A 23,782-nucleotide genomic window follows, 5' to 3' on the forward strand; every position below is an offset into this window, starting at 1 on the left:
CTGCACCCAGAAGTGTTGGCGGAATTAATTCCTCCAACACTTCTGGGACATCCCGGATCTATAATTGGATTTGGATCCGGAATTCTCGGATTAATATCCGAAGTGGCTCCGGGGTGGCTGACTAGGCTTGCCTGTTTGACGAGCCGCCGGAGCCTCTCCGAAAAAACGAGGGATGTGCCCCGGCGCCCCTGTCACTGCGGTCTCGGCGTGTCCTCTTTTTCTTGGTGAAGGCGCTGGGTTCCTTGCACTCTGTTGCTCCTCTGTAGTTACCATGCTCTCCGCAGTCATAGCGAATGGATTGGGTCTCTTGACCTGAAGGCAGCTGCCTCTTGCGACTGCCCCGAGATGCGTTACCACGGCTAGAGGGTGGACCCATTCGAGTGTCGTTCTTCTGTCCGTGACGTGAGCCGACTTCAGATAGCCTTTCGAAGATGCTTGCAGAGCCAGGCCTTCCATGGGTTCCAATGAGGGACTTGACCTTGCGATCAACCAAAGCTTGGACGTCCTTCATGGAGAACTGGGGAGCATCTATTGACGTTGTCTGGGTCAGATTCCTCAGCACGATCACCGCTTCGTCAAGGTTGAGCCTGCAAGAAGTGTGCCGCGGCAAGAACAAGTCAGCAACTGACGTTTTTGCAGCATGCTTCTCGGCGTTCACCTTTAGGTCTTGGACTGCAATGTCCAAGGAGCGGATGAAGCTGATGGTTTGCGATCGGAAATCAGACAGGGCTTTCTTATACTCATCGGCCGTGGACTCGGACTCGCGAAGCGGAACGTCAGCCTTCTTAAGCTTCTCGGATATTTTGAAGACTTCCTCGAGATACACCTTGGATACTCTTTCGATGTCGACGACTGCTGACTCCTCTTTGTTCCGGGCTTCCGCATGCGAAATTAGTTGCAGCTTGGCATTGGTCAACGTCCCCTCCTCTATGTCTGCGTTATTGAGGAGGGTAATCGCCAAAACTTCACCTATTTGTGACGAAGAGGAAGTGTTGGCGTGGAGCAAGTGCTTGGCTGCCAAACCCCGAAACCTTGAGACGAAACTGGTGAGCTTCTCGTTCCTGACTCGGCCACACGAGGTGATCTTCTGGTATGATGCGATGAGCCTCGTGACCATGGAAATCGGTGGGTCTACAGCGACAAGCTCGACTATAAACAGTGCCGCTTGCACGGGATCATCCATCTGAAGATAGTCGAGCTGTCCTTTAGACTGGGTTTCATCGACAATCGCCTTCTGAGCTTCTGGGAGCCCGCGCCCATAGAGCGTGCGTCCCAGAAGCTTGAACATTGCCTGAAAGGTGCAATCCGTGCCTTGATCGTGAGCGACTTTGAGTGAGTCGACCCACTGTCCAACCTTCTTGCGCCAGGCTTCGAGATCGCAATCGGCGGCGAAGAGAGGCGGGTCGAAGAATCCTGATAGTTTACTCATCTTTCCCCCTCGGCCCATAACTGTGGGAGAACGGGAACGATGAGGTTAGTAGTAGCCGCGCTCGTCGCGCGCAGCGGCGGGGAAAGGACTCGCGAGAGTGAGGGGGACGGGGATACTTCGGACGGAGAGTCTCGCGACTTTTCGCAGGCGCTGTAAGAGGGTAGCAAGTTACCCCCGAGGGTCGGTCGGGATACCGCCTTCGGACTTTTATCTCGCCGGATTTCCCGCCGGCGCGTCGCGCGGATAATTTCCCTTTTTTCCCAGATTTAGGGCTAAACAAATAAACTTCAATTTCTATATTCCCACAATTTCAACAACTACCCTTCAAAGAGTACACGAAGAGTTTTCTGTTCCACGCCCTGCGTTCCTCATTCTATGCCTTCCGGCCTGCACCCCCCCGCGGCCGCGGCCGTCCCAGGCCCGGATCCCGATCCGGCCCAAAAAGTCTCGATCTTCTCACGGTGTTCACATCTACGACTGCGATTCTCGAGCCTGACATGGATCTGCGGACCCCTGCCTCCGTAGATAAGTTCCTTGCCACCATCGACAAGTCTCCGGCCGCCAAATCCCTTCTTGCATCCTTCCGTGGTGATACCGCCTTCGGGTCCCTCATTCGCGTCCTCAATACACTGTCCCGCCAAAGCCTTCGCCAGGCCCCTGCAGCTCCATCCCTCACTGCCAACCACCATCCGTCCGCTACTCCCTACCTCCACGCTGCCACGAAATCGCCTCGCAAACCGCTCTCTCGCTTACCCGCCGTCAGTTTTTGTCCTCAGGCCCCGCCTGCCACCATCCCCCTTCCTCTCTTTTCTCGAAAGCTCGAAGCTGACCTCCGCTATGTCAGCCGCGACCTGTTTGGCTACCACAAAAAACGCTTCGTCAAAGTGTCTACTGTCGACCGCCGCCCGTTTGTCAATCCCCACGCATTCCCCTCCGCGCTAAACAAGACTCATTTCAACGCTCCCTGTTCTATCATTCCGACCCTCGAACAACACATCATTGTGATCTGCGCTCAGCAGAACGATCTTCTCCGGGTCGCTCGCCATTGGGCACTCTACCGTGAAAGCGTCACAGACACCGCCTTGCCGCCCAACATTACTATGTCGTCCCCATTTGACCTGGACGCGCACCTTCCCGTGCCTGAGATTCGAAATATTCTCGACCCTCTGCGCACTGAGATCCGCCAACTTGAACATCCCGAGTGTCCCTGGCGCCCTGCACGCTCAGCGTGCATAGTAAGCTACTATGCCGAAACTTTGCGCACTGCTGAACACGTCCTGTGGGAGACCCTTAAAGACTCCAGTATTCTCCCTCTCCCCCCTTCGCCCCCCAAACGTCCGCGCGATCCGTCACCTGACGCTCCCGCTTCTCACCTGCCCGAACACCGCTCTGCCCGACCCCGTCCCGATCCGACCGCGTCGCCCTCCGCTCTATCTCTCCCTATGGACATGGATACGCCTCTCCCTGCCCAACCCACACTCCAATAATGGCGAATCGTCAACCCGTCATGATACCGCGCACCTGCTGCCCTCCCCCCGACATTGTTTTCAGCGCCCCTATACCATGTCTCCAACGCCTGCCCCACTCCATCCACTTGAGCTTCTATGGAAGCTCAAGTGGATGGAGTGGGGCAGGCGTTGGAGACATGGTATAATGTCGTGCACGACATTATGTACAAGCTTTTTCACTTTGCCAACACCGCCAAGACCGCTACGGGGCAAGCCGAATCTTTCGGTCGCATTCTTGCAATATCCAAACTTGTGTTTCGTAAGAACGGAAAAGGGGAGCCTCGAAACTGCAACCGACCCGCCTCACTCGCCTCCCTCAAACGCCGCATAGATGCCTGGAAACAGGGAATCCTCCCTCAGTTACTCGACCAAGCTCTGGATGCGTTCGGTGCGTTGCCCTCCGCCACCGCTCGCCCAGATCCCGACCCCCTCCGCCGCTGCCGCCAACTTATGCAACAACAAGCCATTCAAAAAGCAGCCGCGTCACTTTGCTCCACGACACATCCGGTCGTTCCAAATCCCGATGCCGCTTCGACGCTCCTCCGTCTTCATCCACCTCCCCGTCTCCCGGTCCATCCCTCTGCTCCTGCTGGTCTTCCGCCCGGACTCAAGTTTACCGAGGCCGAAGTGCGACGCGCCATCAAAGGGCTCCCATACTACAGTGCTCCTGGACCTGATGGGTTGCGCCCGTCTCTCCTTAAGGTACTCCTTAAATCACCATGCGGCGTGGCTCCCCATCGGTCGGCTCTCGCGGAACTTACCATGTTTATCAACAAATGTGTGGATGGTCAAGTTCCCTCCTTCTATCGCGACTGGTTTGCGGGTGCTCTCCTCATCGGTCTACGTCAGACCGGACACTCCAAAATCCGACCTATCGCCATGGGTCTGGTTCTTGGGCGCCTTATTGGACGTCTTCTAGCTAAGAAAGTTTCCACTGACCCTCAGATTCAGAAGCACTTCCTTCCACATCAGCTCGCGATTGGAACACGAGGTGGCACCGAAGCTATCGTCCATGCCACTCGCGCCGCAGTCACGCCACTCGCCTCCGAGGACATGGTACTTCTGAAAATCGACGCCTCAAACGCGTTCAACGCGATAGAACGCGAACTCTTCCTGAAGTTGGTCATCGAAACTGTGCCGGGAATATCCTGGTTTGTTCATATGTTATACGGGTCCACCCCGAGCCTTCTCTTCGGCCGTTAAGAGATCCTGAGCCTGAACAGAACTCAGCAAGGTGATCCGCTAGGCATGCTACTCTTTTCATTGGTCTTGCAACCACTGCTTCAGCAGCTAGATAACATATTCCGTGACTTGCGTCTTCTCGCAGCGTACGCCGATGATGTTAATATCATTCTGTCTCGCTCCCGAGCAGCTACAGTCCTCGAATTCTTCAGCATCGAAGGTCCCTCGCGTGGTTTTACTATCAAAATGGTCAAGACGGAGGCGTGGTGGTGGGGCCGCGACCTTGGCCCGCTACCCTGTAGTGTCTACAGACAACCAGCTATCGACATTCTAGGCGCTCCGATTGGCGATCTGCACGGCAGCACGTCCCTTCTCCACAACAAATTGCACCTCGTAGAACATATGTGGGATCGCATCCGCGATCTGCATGATCCACAACTCAGATATCACCTACTCCGCCTCACGGCTTGTGCCGGCCGATTGACCTATGCCCTCCGATGCACGCCGCTGCGCATCACCTCCCCGGTCTGCCTTCAGTACGACAAGGGATTGCGAAGGGTCTTTGAGGACACTCACCGCGCACTTACCGATGACGCCTAGAATCAACCGCAGCTCCCGACCAAAGTCGGCGGCCTGGGACTTACACTGCCAGCTGATGTCATGAACGCAGCGTACGTGAGCTCCCTACTATCTGCCCTGCCACTCGTCGACACCCTCACATCCACCAGCCGCGACCGGCTTGTGCCTTTACTACGCCGCGGGATGGACTCTCTGAATTCTCTGGTTACCCTCGGCGAAGACTACCGCACGGATGTCCTCGTTGCCAATGCCCTGCACTCCAACTTCGTCGTCCCAGCCCACCTACAGAACACATTGACACAGAAACACATGGATCACCGTCTTCCCCAACTACAGCCGTCGCGTCGTGATCGTACGGACTTGAGAATTCGCACTTGCGCCCGTTTTCAGTCGCTGGCCACTACTTCCGCGGCCCGACCCTTCCTGGCCCTGCCACATTCTGACAACGGCACACGTGTTGCGCCTGAGGTATGGATAAGGTTGGTAGAGATCCGATTGGGCAATCCCATTTTCAGTGGCACTGATCCTTGCCCATCCTGCACTGCCAGCCAACACCGCAAAACGGAACACCACCTACCTCTCCGCACAGGGCCGATTCCTACACTGGATGTTTATGGCCAGCATGCGACTATCTGTTCCTGTGACGATGGCTCTACGCGCCGCCATAACATATTGCCGAACCGTCTACTGAGCTTTTTGTCCGCTTACCCGAACACTGTTAACGCAATTTCTGAATGGCGTGTGCCCCCAGACCGCGACAAACCCGAAGCAGAACAACGTCGGATTGATGTCTATGTGGACGACCCTACTTTTGCTCCCAGTCCGCATGCCTTCGATGTTACCATTGTCAGCCCTTATTCTCGCAACAGTGGCTGGCAGTCACGGACCTCTGCGCAAAAGATCGCGCAGGCAGAGCGCGATAAGCACAAGACTTAAGCTGATGTCTGCTCCCCCACTACCACCGTACAGCTGCATCCCCTGGCATGGGATATCTACGGTGCCTCAGGTCCCGGCACACAACGAGGCCTACACATCGTTGCCGACTACATTGCTACTCGCACTGGGAACTCCCCACTATATGAACGGTTGCGCCTCAGCACCATCCTTACTTCCCTCGTCCTCCAATATACGGCGTTATCGGTTAACAGAGGTGAGATACGGCTTACACCAATTGCTTTACATACCCTAGGTTGCCCTAATGCTCTTGCATAGGGCCGCCCCTGTACTTTCTCCATAAATTCGACCATTCCAGGGTACACTGGTTAATGTAATTAATATGGACCTCATTATTTTTGAAGTCCTAATTTTGGAGGGCATTTGGAAATTAACATGGACCATCTTAAATATGAATCCACATCACTTACATTGCGATTCAAGAATAATATGGTCCACTTTTTTGTTACAGTATGCCCAAAATTATTGTGTAGTCAATCATTATCAATTATGCCATGATCTTTCAATTTACTGGCTCTCCGTCGAAATGGTTGCGGTGCTGCGCAATGATGCCTTGAAGCTCTTGCGAAAGCTGTTTTTCTTCCCACAATCCGTTCCAGTTTCTTGCCATCCCAGTCCTAATCATGGCCTTCCGAGCATAGGTCAGTCCATTTTTATCGCGTTGCTCGTTTACTTTCCGAACAGCTCCAGCGGCAAGTTGCAGAAAGAAGTGCTTGCCAGGGTTTTTGAGCTTCCCACTCTTTCCCTCCCCACAACCCGTCCACTCACCTTGTGCAATTTGCTCCGCCTTAAACTCCTCCCACATGCGCTTGTAGGCGTCCTTGATCTTTGATATAACGAAAGAATCAGCAGGTTGAACTAGGTCAGTCGCGTTTGCCGGAAACTTTCTAAGCTCTGTATTAATCGCTTCTAGTGCGCCTCCTACATTCGCGGTCAAATTATGACCTGAGCAATTATCCACAAGCAGAATCCTCCTTTTCCCACTTGGGTGCTTCTTGATAACGGCAGGTTCAGATAACCACTCCACAAATACCCTCCCATCCATCCATCTCTTCTTACCAGACCGATAAAGAACCCCTGGGACATCGTCTGGTACGCCCCTTTTAGGATAAGAGCATGTGGTATCACAGCCCAGATTTGTAATTTGTACAGCACCCGCCGCCGCGGGTTCATTACAGGCGCGCGACTACATGTGTGCCTTACAGGCGGGCGAACTACACGTGGGCATTACAGGCCGACGACGTACTGTATACATTACAGCCCCGAGGTTGTATATGACAAGGTACAGTAGAAAGAGCATAGTACAGTGCATTGCACAATAGAGTACAGTAGTACAGTAGGATGGACAATGTGCAAGACCCCGCGACCTCGCTTACTTAAGCCACGGCGCCGGGCAATGACAGTAAACAGTCAAGGATCTTTTCGGAACGGATTTCCTTCGACGGTGCAACACCGCGGGTCAAGACAAGCCTCTGACTTAGGCGACATTGTCGGCATCTGTCCTTCGACGTTTCCCTGGCTCTAATGCCTTTACCATTTCCTTCTCCTTTCCTCCGTCGTTGCGGCTACGCCGGTTAAGACTAGCCTCTAACCTCGGCGTATTACTGTCGCTCGACGTTTCTATTGTTTTCCTTTTTCCTCTGTCGTTGCTACCACGCGGGCTAAGACTAGCCTCTAGCCTAGGCGTTCCTCTGTCGCTCGACGTTTCTACTGTTTTCCCTATTACACTTTCCCATATGTCGTTGTGAGTACGCGGGCTCAGACTAGCGCGTAGCCTGGGCGTATTACTGTCGCACGACCTATTTCTCCCTCTCTGCATTGTGGCGATTGTCAAGTCGCGGGCTTCGACAAGCCTCTAGCCTTGGCGGCACTATTGACATCTGTCCCGCTCGTTCCCTCTAGGAGTTTCCGCTACTCGGCGCTCCGCCCGTGTCTGACACTAGTCTCTAGGCTCGCGTTCCCCCCTGTTTTGTGTGTTCTTACACCACCCCTTCCAGTGCTGGTCCCATTCCGGGTCCGCACTTCAATCAGTACGTTGTGCTTTTACAGTCGGCCGACGTACTTCCCCTTTGCTCTACCACAGTCCCGATCTACCGCGGGACACCCCCTATTGGTTGTTACCTCTTCCTCGAGCTAGCTCCTAGCTGGCGACCGCCACTATACTACAGAGCAGTTCTGGTTCTTAAATTCAATCAGCGGAGTCCCAATAATCGATTCCGTTCCACCTGTAATTCTAACCATCATCGTCATTCCTTCGTCCCCTGAGACGATGTTCGCATATTTCACACATTCGTTTCCTCGGAATCCAATCGTGCGACCATTGTCCAGGTTAAAAATGAAATGCGTCTCGTCAGCATTTTCGACGAGATCCTCATGTAACTCCCTGGAATCAAACCCACGCTTGAGCTGACCCAGATAGAAAGCAACAGCCTTATTTATATAACGTTTCTTGACAGATCTGACCGCAAGTTTTCCAGCTTGGCGTCGAGTTACTAAATCATATTTAATCATGAAATATTGAACCCACCTGATAGTGATCTTGGTAGCAATCGGAATACCTTTTTCTTATACAGTGTGGTGATACGCTTATTCGGGACTGGCAGTCTTCGTAAGAGGCACTGCAATGTTTGCAAGAAGCGACGGGGACATTTTGACACTAGCGGCACTCAGTCTTTCGAACTCAGAAAGAAGGTCCGAATACAGTTCTTTTACCCAATGTTTTGTTCGACGTCCTCGACCCGGTATAGCCTTGTAGTTGGCACGCTTCTTCCCATTTTTTTCTATGCCGCATATGTCAGCCAGACGTTTGTTGCCAGGACGCAGTGCTAGATACTTGTCTTTGTTTTGCCACCAGTTTGATAATTTTGCGTGACGAGCTTTATAGTTCCCAGTGAGAGCTGTATCAAACTGCTTTAATGCCCTTGCAATTAGTTTCTTATTGCCATTATTTGCGACATCTGCAACCATCCAGGTGAGAACGGTTCTTCTCTGAGCCAGTGTGGTGACAGTACGGGGATTGCACTGACCAGAGGTGATGGGAGTCGCCTGGATGTTTTGGTGATGGTCTGATTGGTTTGTAGGCGCATCATTGTGGGATTGGGCTTGTCGATGGGCGCTAGAGGCCATAGCGGATGCCAAGGCCCGCTCGATGGGGCCATTTCCGTTCATTGCGACTATGGTGCTGGGATGGGACGCCGGCGAGTGTCTAGGAATGAGCTTTACGTGTACTGTCAATTGTAAGAGGTCGAAAAGTCTGTGCCACAAATAATATGGTGCAGGTTATTTGCGAAGTCAGACTATTTTGCACATCTACATTAATTACATTGATCAGGTGTACCCTTCCCCGAGGGGGCAATTTGGTAATTTTTTTGACGGAGCCTAACAAGTGTTTTATGGCACTATCCTGGGCTGCCAAAAAGCGTCTGCTACAGCCAGTGGGATGTCCGTGTGCCATAGACGACGAAAGGACGCCGACGAAAACAACCTGTTTGAAGCCATTTGACATTTTCACACACACGTGCAGAAAGGGCTCACATGAGAAAAAGGGGCAATTTGGTAATTTTAGTTATGAACCGGAAAGCGACAACAGAGATTGCACAACCTCATCTTCACCGCCTTTATCTTTCCTGAAGGCATGCTTCGAGATTGTACGGCTCATTGCCGCACCGTACCTCGCCCCAGACGTGGGTGTGGTATAACTACCTTCGTCCCGACCACTCGGAAACGAGGGGGGTTAGAGGTAAGGGAGCGCGCGCCGCTGGGTAACCCACGCGCGAATGCAGACCGTACGGATGGATTCGAAAAGAGGGAAGGCTCACGTGGCCGTTGACGCGCAGCCGGTCGGTGGTGTTAGATCCGGACGGCCGGTCACGGGTTAGAAGCCTGAGACTAAAACGGAAACCGGAACGGGATGGCAATTAGCCGTAAAGGGAAGGGAGGCGAGTCTGCCTCCCGTTTACTGGAACGGGGCAGGTGCCCTCGGTCTTAACCCCTAAGTGGGACGCCAGGACACCTGTCCCGCTACAGTAGCTGGTACTTACTGTATACCAGCTACTGTGCTAAATTGGCTAATTTGTGCCATTAACTACTAATTACTAGTTAGCCACCGTACGGATTATACACGTGTGCCCGTGGCCACGATCCTGGCTAACGGTTGTGCCACGTGTTACCGGTGGCCACGCCTGCTGTTACCGGCTGTCCCACGTCGGACCCTTGGGGTACTACTGTGCACGGCGGCGGGCGCGTGTACGCCTGCTCGCTACAGTAGCACCCGCCCTCCCCGCGCGGTTATCATCTCGCCGGCGGGTTGTGGTACAGAATTGTACTAAAGTGGGCGACAAATGCTCGTCGCGTGCCGAAGGGAGTGGGATCTGGGTTACTGATCCCGACGTTGACTTTGTACGGCCATTTTCACTCGACAATCGCAGCTGTACGCGCTTGCGTTCCCGTTTTGCCTTCTTCTCACCTTTGAGTCGCCTTTCAGTAGCTAGTTTTACGTCTCTCTCTTTTCGGCTTTCAATTATTTCGTCCAAAGTTAGATAGAGAGCAGGTGTCCCTATTTGCAAATATACACTTTTCGGACGACTTGCGGTCGAACTCTTTTTTTTCGAGAAACGTGTGCTTGTCATAAGGATTTTTTTCACACTCCTGCTCTTGCTCAACAATATTCCAACATCACGGAGTCCTGATGTGGGGTCATTTGAGCTTGCGAAAAGTCTGATTGTCGGGGTTGCGAGTTTTATTTGCGTCATTTACTAAAGCTGCCTGGCAACTTTTCTGGTCATATGACACCGCATTTGGTCCTTGTCTCTTAAACCTGCCGGGAAATGAAAATTTCATTGGGCATAACCGCGTCTTTTCGAAGCTCAACTTAATCTATGAACAGTGATATCACTGTAAGCCAATGTCTCCACCATCAGATTTGAAGGGAATGGCATGTTATTTCGGTCTGTTGGAGTGGCAAGATCCATCCACTCATTACATTCTTACAATGACAAAGGGTGGTATTTTGTGACCAGACGCAGAAATAGCCACCACAATTGTAATATGCTTGTTGTTTTTTCTAGCTTGACAATCCACATACCCGCCATGATAAGTAAGGGCCCAAATACTTTAGTTCTCACTCCATATTGGCAGTATATAGCTGTCTCGTCGAGGTTACAAAGCCTCGTCGGGTCCCTGAATATGCTTGGATGGGAATTTTGAACTTTTTTCAAAGTTTCAGAGAACGTTGACATATGTGTAAAATTCTCAACCGCCAACTTTGCCACAACTTAGTTCTGACTTTTTCGGTAAGTTATGTCTCTATTCACTGTCCGCCAGTGCTGGATGGTGTCTTGAGATGGGCTGCTAGATTATGTGCCAAATCCTGGACGCCCATCAGACGCCATCTCAGTCATAATATTCCGCACATCACTATTTGAAAGTGCGAAACCCTTTTCAGCTGCATACAAAATCCTTTTCTTAATCAAACTAGACTCTTGTTCACTAATAACTGGGCCGCGTTCTCTGCGATGGGCTTCGGGAGATAGGAAGGCGTCGATTTTCGATTCATCATGCTCTTGCAGAGCGTGATAAATGAGATCTACTGTTGGCCGGGGTACTCGTGCCGCTTTCACGACGACAGACCTTTTTCTGCCTGTACGAAGGAGCGCGGTGGCCTTCTCTCATTGCGTTTTTGTCAATGCGTCGCGTTCTTGTCCTTTTTTTCAATCGCACTCTGTATTCGCATGGAGAGTCCCATGACTCACATAATTCTGGAGTTGAAGTCATGATGTCGGTGCTACAGGAGAGAGGTTGATGAAGGTTGGGACGTCGTGGCGTAGCAAGAGTTTGAATTTTGCCGGACTTCTGCAACGCAGGGCAACGAGGGAGGACGTACTAAGTTGTACGAGTGGTGTTGGCATGTGGACGGAGCGTTTTGGAGAATCTGGAAGGAAGACTAAAAATTACCAAATTGCCCCGATTACCAAATTGCCCCTTTTAGGAAGGGTACCGCATCATGCGGAAACACACAACCAAGCATCCTCGAAAGTAGCCTGTCAGGAGACAGGATGTCGCTAATTCTCGCCCAGAAAGGGCGAGAATTAGCGACATCCAGGCCGCACTGTTGCAATTGTGGCTTGATGAGTACTGCAGCACTCACGTCCAGTACTACAACACTACCACACTACGGTACTACACCCAGTTACTGCAACTAGTGACACGCACAGTAAAGAGGTGAGGTAGATTTTGACAAGAGTCACATATATTGGTGCAAGTTTCCCTAAAAACCGTAGTTTCACTATATAACGCACAACGGTATATGATGACACCTACATTAATTCCGTTTGATAGAAATAGTGACACTCCCGCAGGCCTCAAAAAACGAAAGGAATCTGCATTTCATTTTAGAGAATTTTTCTTACGTGCCCTTTTTATTTAGTAAGTTTCCTGCCGTACCCTTCCTTGGGTACTCGTCTTTCACCTCACCTCCAAACGACGTTGCGGTAGAGCTACAAGGTGTCTCAGGCTTCGCATGTAGTCGCATAATGGGCAATTTGAACCACATGCAGAGCAGCACGACTTTCGTTGAGGCGCTGCAGCCATTTGCTTGCGTCGATTCTTGGGTCGACCCGCCTGACTCGGAACTCTTTACGATCATCTCTCTAGCAATGGACAGCATCTCTAGCTCTACGTCTATGTTTTATTGAGAAGCAACAGTAGAAGGACCAATGCGCTGGCCAACGAGTATTGCGCGCTGTATTTGAGACTGTCAAAAAGCCGCCGCACGGCGGCTGGCCGTTAGGGCAGGCACAAAGTGGCAGATCTGTGGTGTGACGGACAAAACAATTCCTGCGTGGTGCAAAATATATGAAGGGAACATCTTAGTGGCAGCGAAACGAAAACGTCTCAAGTGTTGAGCGTCAAGACGGCTAAAATGAAAGAGGACCGCTCAAAAGTTAAATGAGCATGCGAGGCCGAAACTCCGGTGCTTCCCTGCGTGCTCGCTCTCGCACAAGGTTGGCACTCTACATGAGAGGCATGCTCGTGTGCCAGAGGCCGCCAACTGATATCACGTGGAAACCAAACGGGCATCTTCGGTTCTCGTCTCGAAACCTGTGCTCATAAAAAAGGGATTGTAAAAAGGGATATGGTCCAATAGGTATTGAACGAAGCTTATCAAGTAAAAAAGAACGAGAAACTCTCTTTATTGTAAATTCTTGATGCAGACGACTTTTTTAGCTGGCCTTCTCAACGACGGGCTCCACCATCAAAGTGTTTCCTATGCTTCTTAATTATTGTTTTCAAGTTAGGAAAGAGCTGCGTTTCCTCCCACAACTCGTTCGTATTACAAGCCATCCCTGTGCGAATCATGGCCTTCCTGGCGTATGTCAGGCCGTTCTCATCTCGTTGTGCGTTCACGTCACGGACTGCATCAACTGCCAAACGCAGAAAAAAATGCTTACCGGGATTTTTAATCTTCCCGGACCCATCGGTCCAATCGTTGCACATAATGCGTTCCATTTTATGTTGCTCCCATCGTGTTGTCCAAGCGCGCTTAATTTTTTGGATAGCAAACGAGTCGCATGGCTGGATGAGGTGCGTGGCGTTCTTGGGAAAATATCGTATTTCGGTGCGAATATTATTCGCAGCAGCAGCCAAAGCAGCTGTGTAATTATGTCTACTGCAGTTATCGACGTATAAAATCCGCCGCCGCTCGTGTGGTAATGGACCAATAATACGCGGCTCTGACAGCCATTCAGGCATGACTACAGTATCCATCCAGTCCCTCGGTCCCGTTCTATAAGCAACGCCTGGTACATTGTCAGGCACGGCTCTGATCGGGTATCCCCTCGATGCATTTCTAAACACCATAAACGGTGCCTCAATCACCGCATCCCGACCACCCGATATTCTAACGACCATCGTCATTCCGTCTCCCCCGGACACAACATCAGCGTACTTGACCTCACTCTCCCCTGAGAATCCGAGCGTTCTCCCGTTGTCAAGGTTTATGACGAAGTGAGTCTCGTCTGCGTTTTCAACATTATTTTCATCGAGTTCTTTGCTGCGGAACTGACGCGCCAAAACTCCTAAATGATATGCCACTTCCTTCTCAATAAAAATCTCCTTTGCAGGAGAAGTAAGCAGTTTATCTGTGTGAGCGCGACTGACAATCTGAAAGCGCTCGCAAAACGATTGTATCCAGCGTGGTGAAATAATTGAGGGGATAGCCTTTCCCGTCTTGGGATCCATAAAGCTCGAGCTGTACTCTGTACTTTCGGTTGTTCTTATGAGATGAAGGGCAAGGGATTTCATTGTTTTCATGTTGAACTTCACACCGAGCTTACGAAGACGGTCAAACTCCGCCACCAGATCTTGATGTACTGCTTCGACCCAAGCCGCACGTTTGCAGCCACGTCCAGACTTGGCCTTTGAGTAGACGCGCTTGTGTCCGTTCTTCGTCACACGAGTGATCGACGAAATGTGTCCACGTTGTACATCACCATGCTCATTGAGGAACTCAGCCTTGTTCTTCCACAAACGGGACGCTTTCAGGATATTGGCGTTTGGCGTGCCCCTGAAAGATGCCGGAAAATTGCGCACGGCTTTGGCAGGAATGTGTTTATCTCCTTCTGTAAGTGAAGTGCGCATCATCCATTTGACAATTTTGAGTCGTTCAGCGCAGGTGAGAACGTGCTGCAGTGAGCGTGTTGGCACGGGTGTAGAGGCACCGAGCGGCAAAGATGGCGCTTGACAGATTTGTTGAGTTGGAGGGGTGGCCTGTGATGTGCGCGGGAGTGTTGATCGTGCTTGCATTTGCCGTTCGAATGCGGCAACGATTGGGGAAGCCGAAAAGGGCATAGTGAAGAGAATGGCTTAAGGGGGGGAATGTGCTGTGTTGTGAGAGTCGACGAGGATCAATACGAGCTGACTTTATGCATGCATGAAGGAATCCGTCGTCGTCCATCGCGTTACAGTGGCGCGTGGCAACAAAACAGAGTAATCGACACGTGTCGGATGGATTCAGTCGGTTTCGCAATCTTGTCGGACGCATATCCGACAAATGACGATGTTAATATTTTTTCTGCCCTGAGAAAACAGCCCAATTGGCCCAAATACCCACTGTTTTGCCGCGCATTCGAAACATTGGATCAGCTGCCGGACGGATGTCCGACATGAATCTTCCCTGGCTTCCCACCCTCTGTATGTGATCACAGTCTCGAGACCGACTCCCACAAAATGCCGAATCTCAACAATGTTTCGTCCGCCGCCCTTGTTACACCGACAACTCCGCACCCTGCCCCTTCTACACAGACAACGACGCACCTCGCCCCTGCTACAGCGACAATTCCGCACCCCGCAAGTGCTCCGCCGACAATTCCCAACCCCGCCCCTGCTACGCCGACAACTCCGCGCCTTGCCCCCGCTACGCCGACAACTTCGAACTCCGCGGCTGAACCAACTATTCAAGATCAGATCGATGATATTGAGCTGCGCTGTCTTGCCAACACTACTCGAACCAATTATCGTCGTATGCAGACACGGTTTTCCTCATGGCTTCGTTCACATCCTTCGCATCAATCTTTTTTCGATGCGGAAGGTACGCTTAGCTTACAGGATTTGTCAGCTAGTATTGTTAAGGAGTTCCTAGCTATTCAGAGTGACCCAAGCAAATCCCGCCCTCTTGGAATTTCGGGTCTACGAGGTTACCGTTCTGCTATAAGGGCTTTATTCGTGCAGCGAAGACAGCGCATACCGGACTGGGTAGAGAAGGATTTGACGTCGTTCTTTGCTGGCCTCAAACGAAGAGATGCGTCTGAAAGACAGCAAGGTACACGCCGTGCGTTTGAGGGGAAGCAAGTACTGTCGTTTGCTGCTCTGCGAATAATTGGTGAGGAATGTTTGAAGCAAAGCGACGTCGGGATGAGCACATTTGTTCACGTCTACATGTTGCTCACGTGGAATCTAATGTGCAGGTCAAATAATACGTCATTCATAACGCTCCGCCACCTTCAGTGCGACAAAGATTCATTGTCGGTGCTGTTTTCAAAGTCAAAGACGGATCAAGGAGGGGAGCGGCCCCGGGATCCCAAACACGTGTATGCTAACCCTATGATGCCCGAAGTTTGTCCTATTTTAAGTCTTGCGCTCTATTTTACAAGCACGCGCATTGATTTTACGACGGACGAACTATTTGCGGGAGGGCACCAGCAAGACAAGATTTTGAAGGCATTTCATGCTTTACTGCAGAAGCAGGAAGTAGCCCAGCGTTTGAGAGAAATAGGGACACCGCCAGCCTCTGAGCTTGGGAGCCATTGGCTCAGAAAGGGTTCCAGTACGTTTGTGTGTAGTGGCAGCGTTGCGGCACCGTCGATTGTGGCCGTGTGCATAAGATGTGGATGGACGCTAGGCAGTGTACAGGACAGGTACTTTAGGTACGAAGCTGCTGGTGATTACTATGTTGGCCGTACGGTGGCTGGCTTGCCTCTTTCTAGTGCCGCATTCGCCGTCCTTCCGCCCCACTTCCATCGTGATGACGAGGAAGTCGTTACAATACTCCGAAACCTGTTTCCGGGCGCTTGGGGTCGCCCGCGCCTTCGTGAACTTCTATCAATCCTTGCTGCTTCTCTCGTATATCACGAGTCATATTTACGGAAAGTGCTGCCGTCTTCTCATAATGTTAGGTTCAGCGGGGCAAGGGAAAGAAGGAGGGCAGGTTGATGTGTGTGAGTGAAGGAGTTGGTGCCGAGGTTTACTTGGAGCCGTCTTTCGGCGATACTTATACACTTTGAGTGTTACACTATCCCATTACTTTGGCACCTGGTAAACCGTACTCACCATATGCGCGACCAAGCGCGGTCCTCTTCTGGCCCGTCCACACTGTTCTATTTCCACCTTACGAATTGACTATTGACTATCAGTGCACAACAGTTTCTACACATTTCGAGTGACTGTAAACCATGGCCCTATGCATGCAATCGTTTCACACCTTACTAATCTGCATCCAGACATGACAGAATATATTCTTGCACAATGAACAACTTGGCATCTCTCTATTTCCAACAACGCAAAGTCCTGTCATATCTCAGTCCCCATACATGCCCTTGTTTCGTACCTTACTAATTTCGGTACACACTGCCAGACAACTATCACGGATAGCAACAATGTGCATCCAGACTTTCTACACATCTCACGTGATATCCGATGTGAATCACACGAGTACTGTCATCAACTTGCATCCAACGGCGCACCATAACGAGAGCACAGTACAACGTCGCATGCTGACGAGAGTGTAATACAACGGCGCATGCTGATGCAAGGGTCGCATACAGCGTGACGCGTACACTGAATACTCACGTAAGTACATGTCTCTTGCGAGAAATACTTGTTGTACTTTTAATTCACATGTACTGTGCTCGGACACGCGCCGGACCGTATGTAGGCGACGTGTACAAGTGTACGTACACGCAGCAACCTGGCGATGTGTACATGTGTACATCGTACACAAGTGTCCAGCGCCAAGGCCACACGTAATTACCCATTACAACCATGGTGAACAACTTGAAACCCCCGAAATGATGTAATTAAAACGTATACCGATCATTCAAGATATATCACCAGCATGACTGCATATAAGTGGACAATAACATACCAATAGAATTGCAGCATTCGAACCGACACCCAATAGATTTGCAGTATTGCCTATGTAGCCCTATAACGGTTCGGGCCAAATGCAAATTTTCGGCATTTATGCAAATTTGCATGACCCTCCAAAAGTCCACTTTCGTCCCCAGAACCCCAAAATCTGAGAATTTACACGTGTCATGTCCTGATATGGGGTGAGGGTCCGGACCGTTGAGTCATGTACACGTGTCGCTCGATTTTGCACTTTCCACATAACAGCATGTGGTCGCACATTTTCAATATCTCATCCTCTCTGGCAATGTCTATTGTTTAGAGATTCCACTGCGTTTAATTTATTACAGGAGAAGCTAGCTACTGACCTCTTGGAAACATCGACGCGCTTGCAAAGAACTGGAATACCGCCACACATTGATATTTTATGCAAGTTGGAACGGCTTGTTACAGCCGTGGACGTCGTCCCCGGAAAAGTTGTTGACGGTGTCAAAGCGATCGTCAGCGAGGCCGGCGTGTCAGCACCAGTATCAAGGTTTCAAATGGATTGTGCATTGCAGGGACTGTTGGAGCGAATCGAGAGTGCGAATTCGCAGCGCGATACACGTCTTCTCGCTTCGTTGGGAAGTCACGCGCTCCTACACGAAGACGGTGACGTTCGGAATGGGGAGAGGGGTCCTCAGGCTCACCGGGCATCTGGCGCAACTTACATGTGGGATGGAGCTTTCCGTCGATTGCGGCAGGGCTACAAATTACCGAACGCGACTTTACAAATGGGCTTTTACTTGTGGATGACAGGCAACAGAAACTCTGGCATACCGCCTCTTCGCGTCGTCACCGCTTCCGACTTCTTCTTGAAGCACATGCGGAAGCGGTTCTGCGAATGGCGGCTGGTGATGAGGCCATGCGAGGCAGTAGCGGCAGAAGCAGGCTACTCGGCCTCAGTACCGGACGAAAACGAGCTGCGAAGGATGTGGGAGGCTGTTTCCACGGGACTCGAACTTGCGCCGCGGACCGCGAAGGGCCGAAAGCGGGTGAGGGCGCATCTACAAGTAACGACGGTTGCACGCATTCTGAGGAACCAAACTCGTCTTGATCATTTACTCGTGTAAGTAGACACCATAATTAGCTTTCTAACTACTACCGCTGCCGTCGCAGCTGTAGCTGCACCAACTCCATGCAGTGGGTGGTGCCTCTGATCCGCGCCGTATACGCCTTCCACGACGCCCCTAACATCCCGATGTCCCCAACGTTCCGAATGCCCTCAACCCTCGAGCCTGACCAGCTGGTCATTTGGATCCCGATTCCCAGCCTAGGCTACCCAGCAGAGCTCCGACGCACCCGAGGCGCCCACGTCCCCGACACTCTCTACGCCCCCAACGCCTCCGACGCCCCCGACGCGCGTGCTCTGATGCGCCTCGAGGCGCGCGGAACGCATCGTCCGACTAAATTGAGATGCGTTTTTGGAACAGTCCAGGGCTGTGGAAGGACTTTGAGCCGCTGGCAGTATCGGGCTTGCGGCAGGGGTAAGGATGCTCTTTTGTTAGTTTCATCGCCACGGCGACGAAGGCCCCCCTCAACATAAAAAACATCAGCAGTAGTTAGGAGCGATTTGCTCACCCCGCTCGAAACCCTCGCGTGACATGTACCACGCGTCACAATGTTCATTGTGCATTTGCAGCTCGCCATTCGCGGCTGCGAACATAGTTCGATGCCGAGACGAGCAACGAAACAGAGCCGCGGCTGGTCAACATCTTGGTTACTATCCGCACGACGGTGCGTGAGAAGGTGATACATCACATCCCGTGTGCGACAGATTGGTTGCAATCTTCATCCGACGCGCATATGAGCGTTGCTCAGCTCCTGATGGCTTTCTATACTTGGCCTTATGTGAGTGGCTCCGCAAAGCCAGAGCGAGGCCATTGAATACCTGAAATCAACCAATTAATTGCACCTTTTCTAGTCGGACGCCCGTCCGACAAATTCCGCTCACAAGAGAACATAATAGAGTTCGATCTACTCGGCCCGATAAAAAACAGTACTTTTTTTGAGGTTACACTAATATCGTGGGAACGTCATTAGGTGTGCGTGTCACTATTTATATTTTGGTCTGGCAGCACTCCACACAAATTAGGGACACGTACAGTAATGGGCGTAGTTTCACTAATTGTTCGCTTACACTATTTGCAGTAACTGGGTGTACTGAAGCTGAAAAGCCCATACCGTACGAAAATTACACTTATGCAAATTGTCTCCGAAATACCATATCTACATAGCTTACAGTGGTAAATATTTGATCTTTCCGAAATACAGAGCACAAAAAGCGATTAGCGACTTTGCAAACAAAGCGCTCGTCCTCAGTTCCCTCTATTCATCTATCATCTGTTGCGCAATAAATGCAGAATCTGCCTGGTAGTTGCTAATATATTTGCTCATCTGGGTGCAGCCTGTCACAACGCACATGGTTGCTTCACTTAATCCTTGTTAGCAACAACATCTTGTAAAAGATCCCACAGAAGGGTTACCGGCACATTTGCATGAATCCCTCCTAGTTAAGTGACGGGACACCCGCAAGAGAAGAGTGAAGGCAGTTGTGGAATCACCAAAAATAATGCATATCTTATCTGTCGGGAGAGGCAAAAATGCAAAAGTAAATCCAAGTTCCTGCCGGGACTTGAACCCGGGCTTCGAGATTCAGAGTCTCGCGTGCTAACCAACTACACAACAGGAACGTCGACGAACATCAAACCATTCAATTGGCCGTTAATGAAGAAAGGTTTTCCGTATTTACACACACCCAATGAGTAACACCCGATCGCGATTACTGAATCGCGATCGGATGTCAGCCCCTTCCTTGCATTTGAATAAAATTACGATTTGATTAAATTTACTAACGATAAATTTACCAATGACTCGCGATTTGGCCGCCCCCTTGCTTGATCTCTAGAGTGAAAATTAAACGAGTTACGATTTCCGGGAAAAAATAGGTCCCATCCATGCTGCTGCCAAACATCAGATAAAACTAGGTCCTTTTCTGATCGCCCACCATATCTGCGTGGATTGGGCATGGGGTCGTGCAACGCGTTGCTGGGAGCAGGCTGTCGTATTAGCAAATATGGACAAGCTCCGGCACCGTCACAGTCCCTCATGCCCGATTCTGATTTGCCCCTCTTCGGTATGAACTAATTTTCAAAAAGCAACATCGGTCAAGTATTAACTTGACCGTCGTTGCTCTTTAAAACGCTTGGAGTTTTACCTGCTCACTCCATCCACACGTCGACGTTTATCCTGCTGACTACAATGACCAGCTCATGTTTCATAGTCCCGGGCAGAGTCCTGCATCCAGCTGCTCCTCAGTCGTGCCATCGGAGGAATTATCTCTCGCATGCCATCCAGTATCGTGGACCTCTCACATTCAGAAGAAGTATTGTCTTAACATCCCCTGATTCAGCTAGCATGCGTCTCCAATATTCATTAGTAAACTCCCCATGCAGACCGCGACTCTCGAACGAACGATCTCGAACCTTGCGATGCAGTCACAATACAAAACAACAATCCTCACTCCGACATAGACTAGCACTCTACCCTACTGCCGTTTGTTCGGTACTCCTTCGCTCGCACCTTTATATGTTGCCGGCTATGCCCAAAAGCTGACGTTCCGCAACTCACGCTTTTTTGGCACTGCGAAGTTTTGCATTTGGCAATACCTCAGCTTAACCGTTGGGTTGAATGTCCCTTCTGCCATTCATTCTTGCATGTCCCTTCTCGTCGCGGGATCTCTCATATCCGATAAAATTATTTCTTGGACCCCTACTGCAAAACCTAGCAAAACTTTGAGCAATAGAAAACATTCGTGAAAAGTTCTCGCTAACTATAGGAGTCTTCCTTCAATAACTCAAAACGAGATTGATGTGGCTCTTGGTAAATGGCGAACAGCCTTCTTCAAGGTGAGCAACGGAACTATATACCCTAGTTTTATTCCCATGTGTCTATTCACGGCGAGATGTCAGGAAAGCCCGGATCTGAGAGTGCTACGTCTACCTTTCACAAGAAGTGCCCTTCGCATTGAGGATATGCAATGACATGAAAATAGAGCGCCGCCCACAAGCCCTGCTAAGGATCTTCGGCTGGTCATGATTCATATTCAGGGATAACCAAAATTCATTTTCTGGGCCTCCGCAGATCATTTGGGCCTTCGCCCTGGTCTCTTCGGGTCCACAAATAAGGCTCTACTTTTGCTTGATAATGAGAGTAGGAATGGGGTGCAGTGCAGTGCAACCATTGTCGCACGTGACGAAACCAGATGCCAAGGGTAACCTCTGCCCTAGAGAGATTTCCCGAAAAGGAAATGTTTATCTACAGCTTTACGGACCTCCCAAACGCATGACATTCCTTTCGGGAAAAAAGCAATGTCCCCAGCTTGAACATCTGCACAGAATCATCGACAGAGCGAACGAACGTGCAGGCACAACAGGAAGAGCAGTCAAAGAGGAAAAACAAGTCAGTTAGCATCGCCTCTGTCATAGTCGTACTTTAAAAAACCCCAACGAGATATGCTCTAGTAGTTCTCTGCATTCTGAACGAAGGAACGGGCCCTGAATTGCACAGTTTTCGCACATACCCATAGAGTCGCTGCCATCAGCCGGTTTCACTGTGAAATCTCCCTCAAGAACGAGACAAATCTCGTCATCACTATATGTCCAGTCGAACGTACTCGGTTCGCACCCCCACTTGTCCCATGAGCGGCATCCAAGTTCCGCGATTACATTTTCATCGGCAGCTTTGATAACCTTCATTCCGCCACCTTTTTCAATTGCCTTCTCCTGAACACTCATTCGGGCCGGTTGCCGGGCGTTCGCAAGAACGAATCTGGTGTTTTTTTGCGGTGACACGGAAACTGAGAAACGGCGAGGTGCCACTCCAGGTGAAAGAACGAAGGCCATGTGAATTCGAACCGACTCAAATATGTCTCTCTCTTGTGATTCGTCAAATGATTACCAAGACAAAAAGAAACTCTACAGACCGCTTCAAAATGAGGTATGGATATCGCTCGGTCCCGTACGAAGCAAAGCCTTCCGGTAATGCTTCAATGGTAATCTACATTGTACAGTAAGATGTAACTCACGGTTTTTCTGGAGATCACTGAAGCAGGAACACTTGTGCGAATTTATGACCAAAATGACTAATTTCTGTGGGTGAATTCTGCACCACAAGAAAATGGAACAATCATAGGAACACCTTTCCACTCACCGGAAAGGGCAATATCGACTCCTACTATCGGTATCTCAGCTAAGTATTCGTTCTCAACTCTTCAGAACAAAACACTACAGTGCAAATGGAACAGGAAGGACATTGACTTCTTCCACTTCGATGGGGAATACCTGAAGGATCACCTGATTGTGCGGTATCGCACCAGCTTCGATTGTTGACCCTCACCAAGCTTTCTCGATAATCCTGATGTAAGCCATATACTACGATTTTACCAACGTGCATGCGTTTCAACAAGCAGTAAGGAAGCGTCCCTTCCAAGACCAACGGTGATGTATCTGCCTTGTCGTCACCTGGTTTGGTTGTTCCGGTTGTCACAAGTACTGCGTACACTCATTATAGGACTCTTTGACAAAGGTAGAGAGCAGCAAGAAATGCTCCTTGATGGATGTGAGACTTGCAACCTGGCTGAGTAAGATATCGCAGGTGCAAACTTTTGATGCGTAGTTTATACTATTTAATTATCGGCGTTTCTGAACGTGTCTTTCCTCAATACTGAGACCAGTGGCAATTTGTTCGACTACTCTAAAACAACAATTCGATGGATTGTCATTGATGGAGTACAACCTACGTTGGCAATACTTTTTATGTTTGTGAGTAGAACCATCTCTGCCTTTCTGACGAGTGAGCCTAGCTTTTGTAAAGAAAATGTATCTTCCTTCAGTATGTAGAATAAATACAATACCGGAAGCAGGGTCTATGCATATCACGAACGAAAGGCAGGGGATTTCATTACCATCAGCTGTAGAGATGCTATATGCGTGAGAATCCAGTATGAGAGGTGTAGGGGCTAGAATCTCTTTGAGTGAGCTCTATTTCTCAACCCCGGTGAAGTCTATTGTTTCCACAAAGCTAAAAAGGCCGGTCAGGCTCCACTCGCTCTTCATTGCTCACATTTTTTATCTAGTCGGACAATGAGAATGATAAATGAGAAGTACGATATCTTGACTTGGCAGACAGCGTAAAACGACCTGTGGGTCTTCCAAGAATCAACGTTTCACACATCTTCCTCTTTTTTTTTTTCTTTGGTCTTTCTGTGCAATTCGCCACATGAGAAGACTCCGAAAATGTTCGTACCAGCTAACATCACACAAATGAGAGGAATGCCAGGCTTGCTTCTGTGTAGAAAGAAATATGGATTTTTTTTGCAGCCTGTACTCGTTGCTGGACTCTTTTCTCCTGACTCTGCAACATTATAAACCACCTTAACCAACTTCTATTGACTCATGGGAGTTACACT

At 50.2% G+C, this 23,782-nt stretch overlaps 2 protein-coding genes; one reads left to right on the forward strand and one right to left on the reverse strand.

Annotated features, from left to right (window-relative positions):
- The first annotated feature begins 18,514 nt into the window (after positions 1–18,514).
- CHC_T00001629001 (hypothetical protein) lies at positions 18,515–18,859 on the forward strand. The gene has a single exon (XM_005712506.1). It carries the CDS (start codon positions 18,515–18,517, stop codon positions 18,857–18,859), a length of 345 nt encoding a protein of 114 aa, XP_005712563.1.
- Positions 18,860–21,215: 2,356 nt separating this feature from the next.
- Positions 21,216–22,345, reverse strand: CHC_T00001630001 (hypothetical protein). XM_005712507.1 is given in 4 exon segments: positions 21,216–21,598; positions 21,599–21,702; positions 21,896–22,217; positions 22,218–22,345. 2 exon segments carry the CDS (start codon positions 22,215–22,217, stop codon positions 21,599–21,601), a joined length of 426 nt encoding a protein of 141 aa, XP_005712564.1. The 5' UTR covers positions 22,218–22,345; the 3' UTR covers positions 21,216–21,598.
- Positions 22,346–23,782: the final 1,437 nt, after the last annotated feature.

This window comes from Chondrus crispus, genomic scaffold, assembly GCF_000350225.1.
Source record: "Chondrus crispus Stackhouse genomic scaffold, scaffold_106, whole genome shotgun sequence".
Taxonomy (NCBI): domain Eukaryota; phylum Rhodophyta; class Florideophyceae; order Gigartinales; family Gigartinaceae; genus Chondrus; species Chondrus crispus.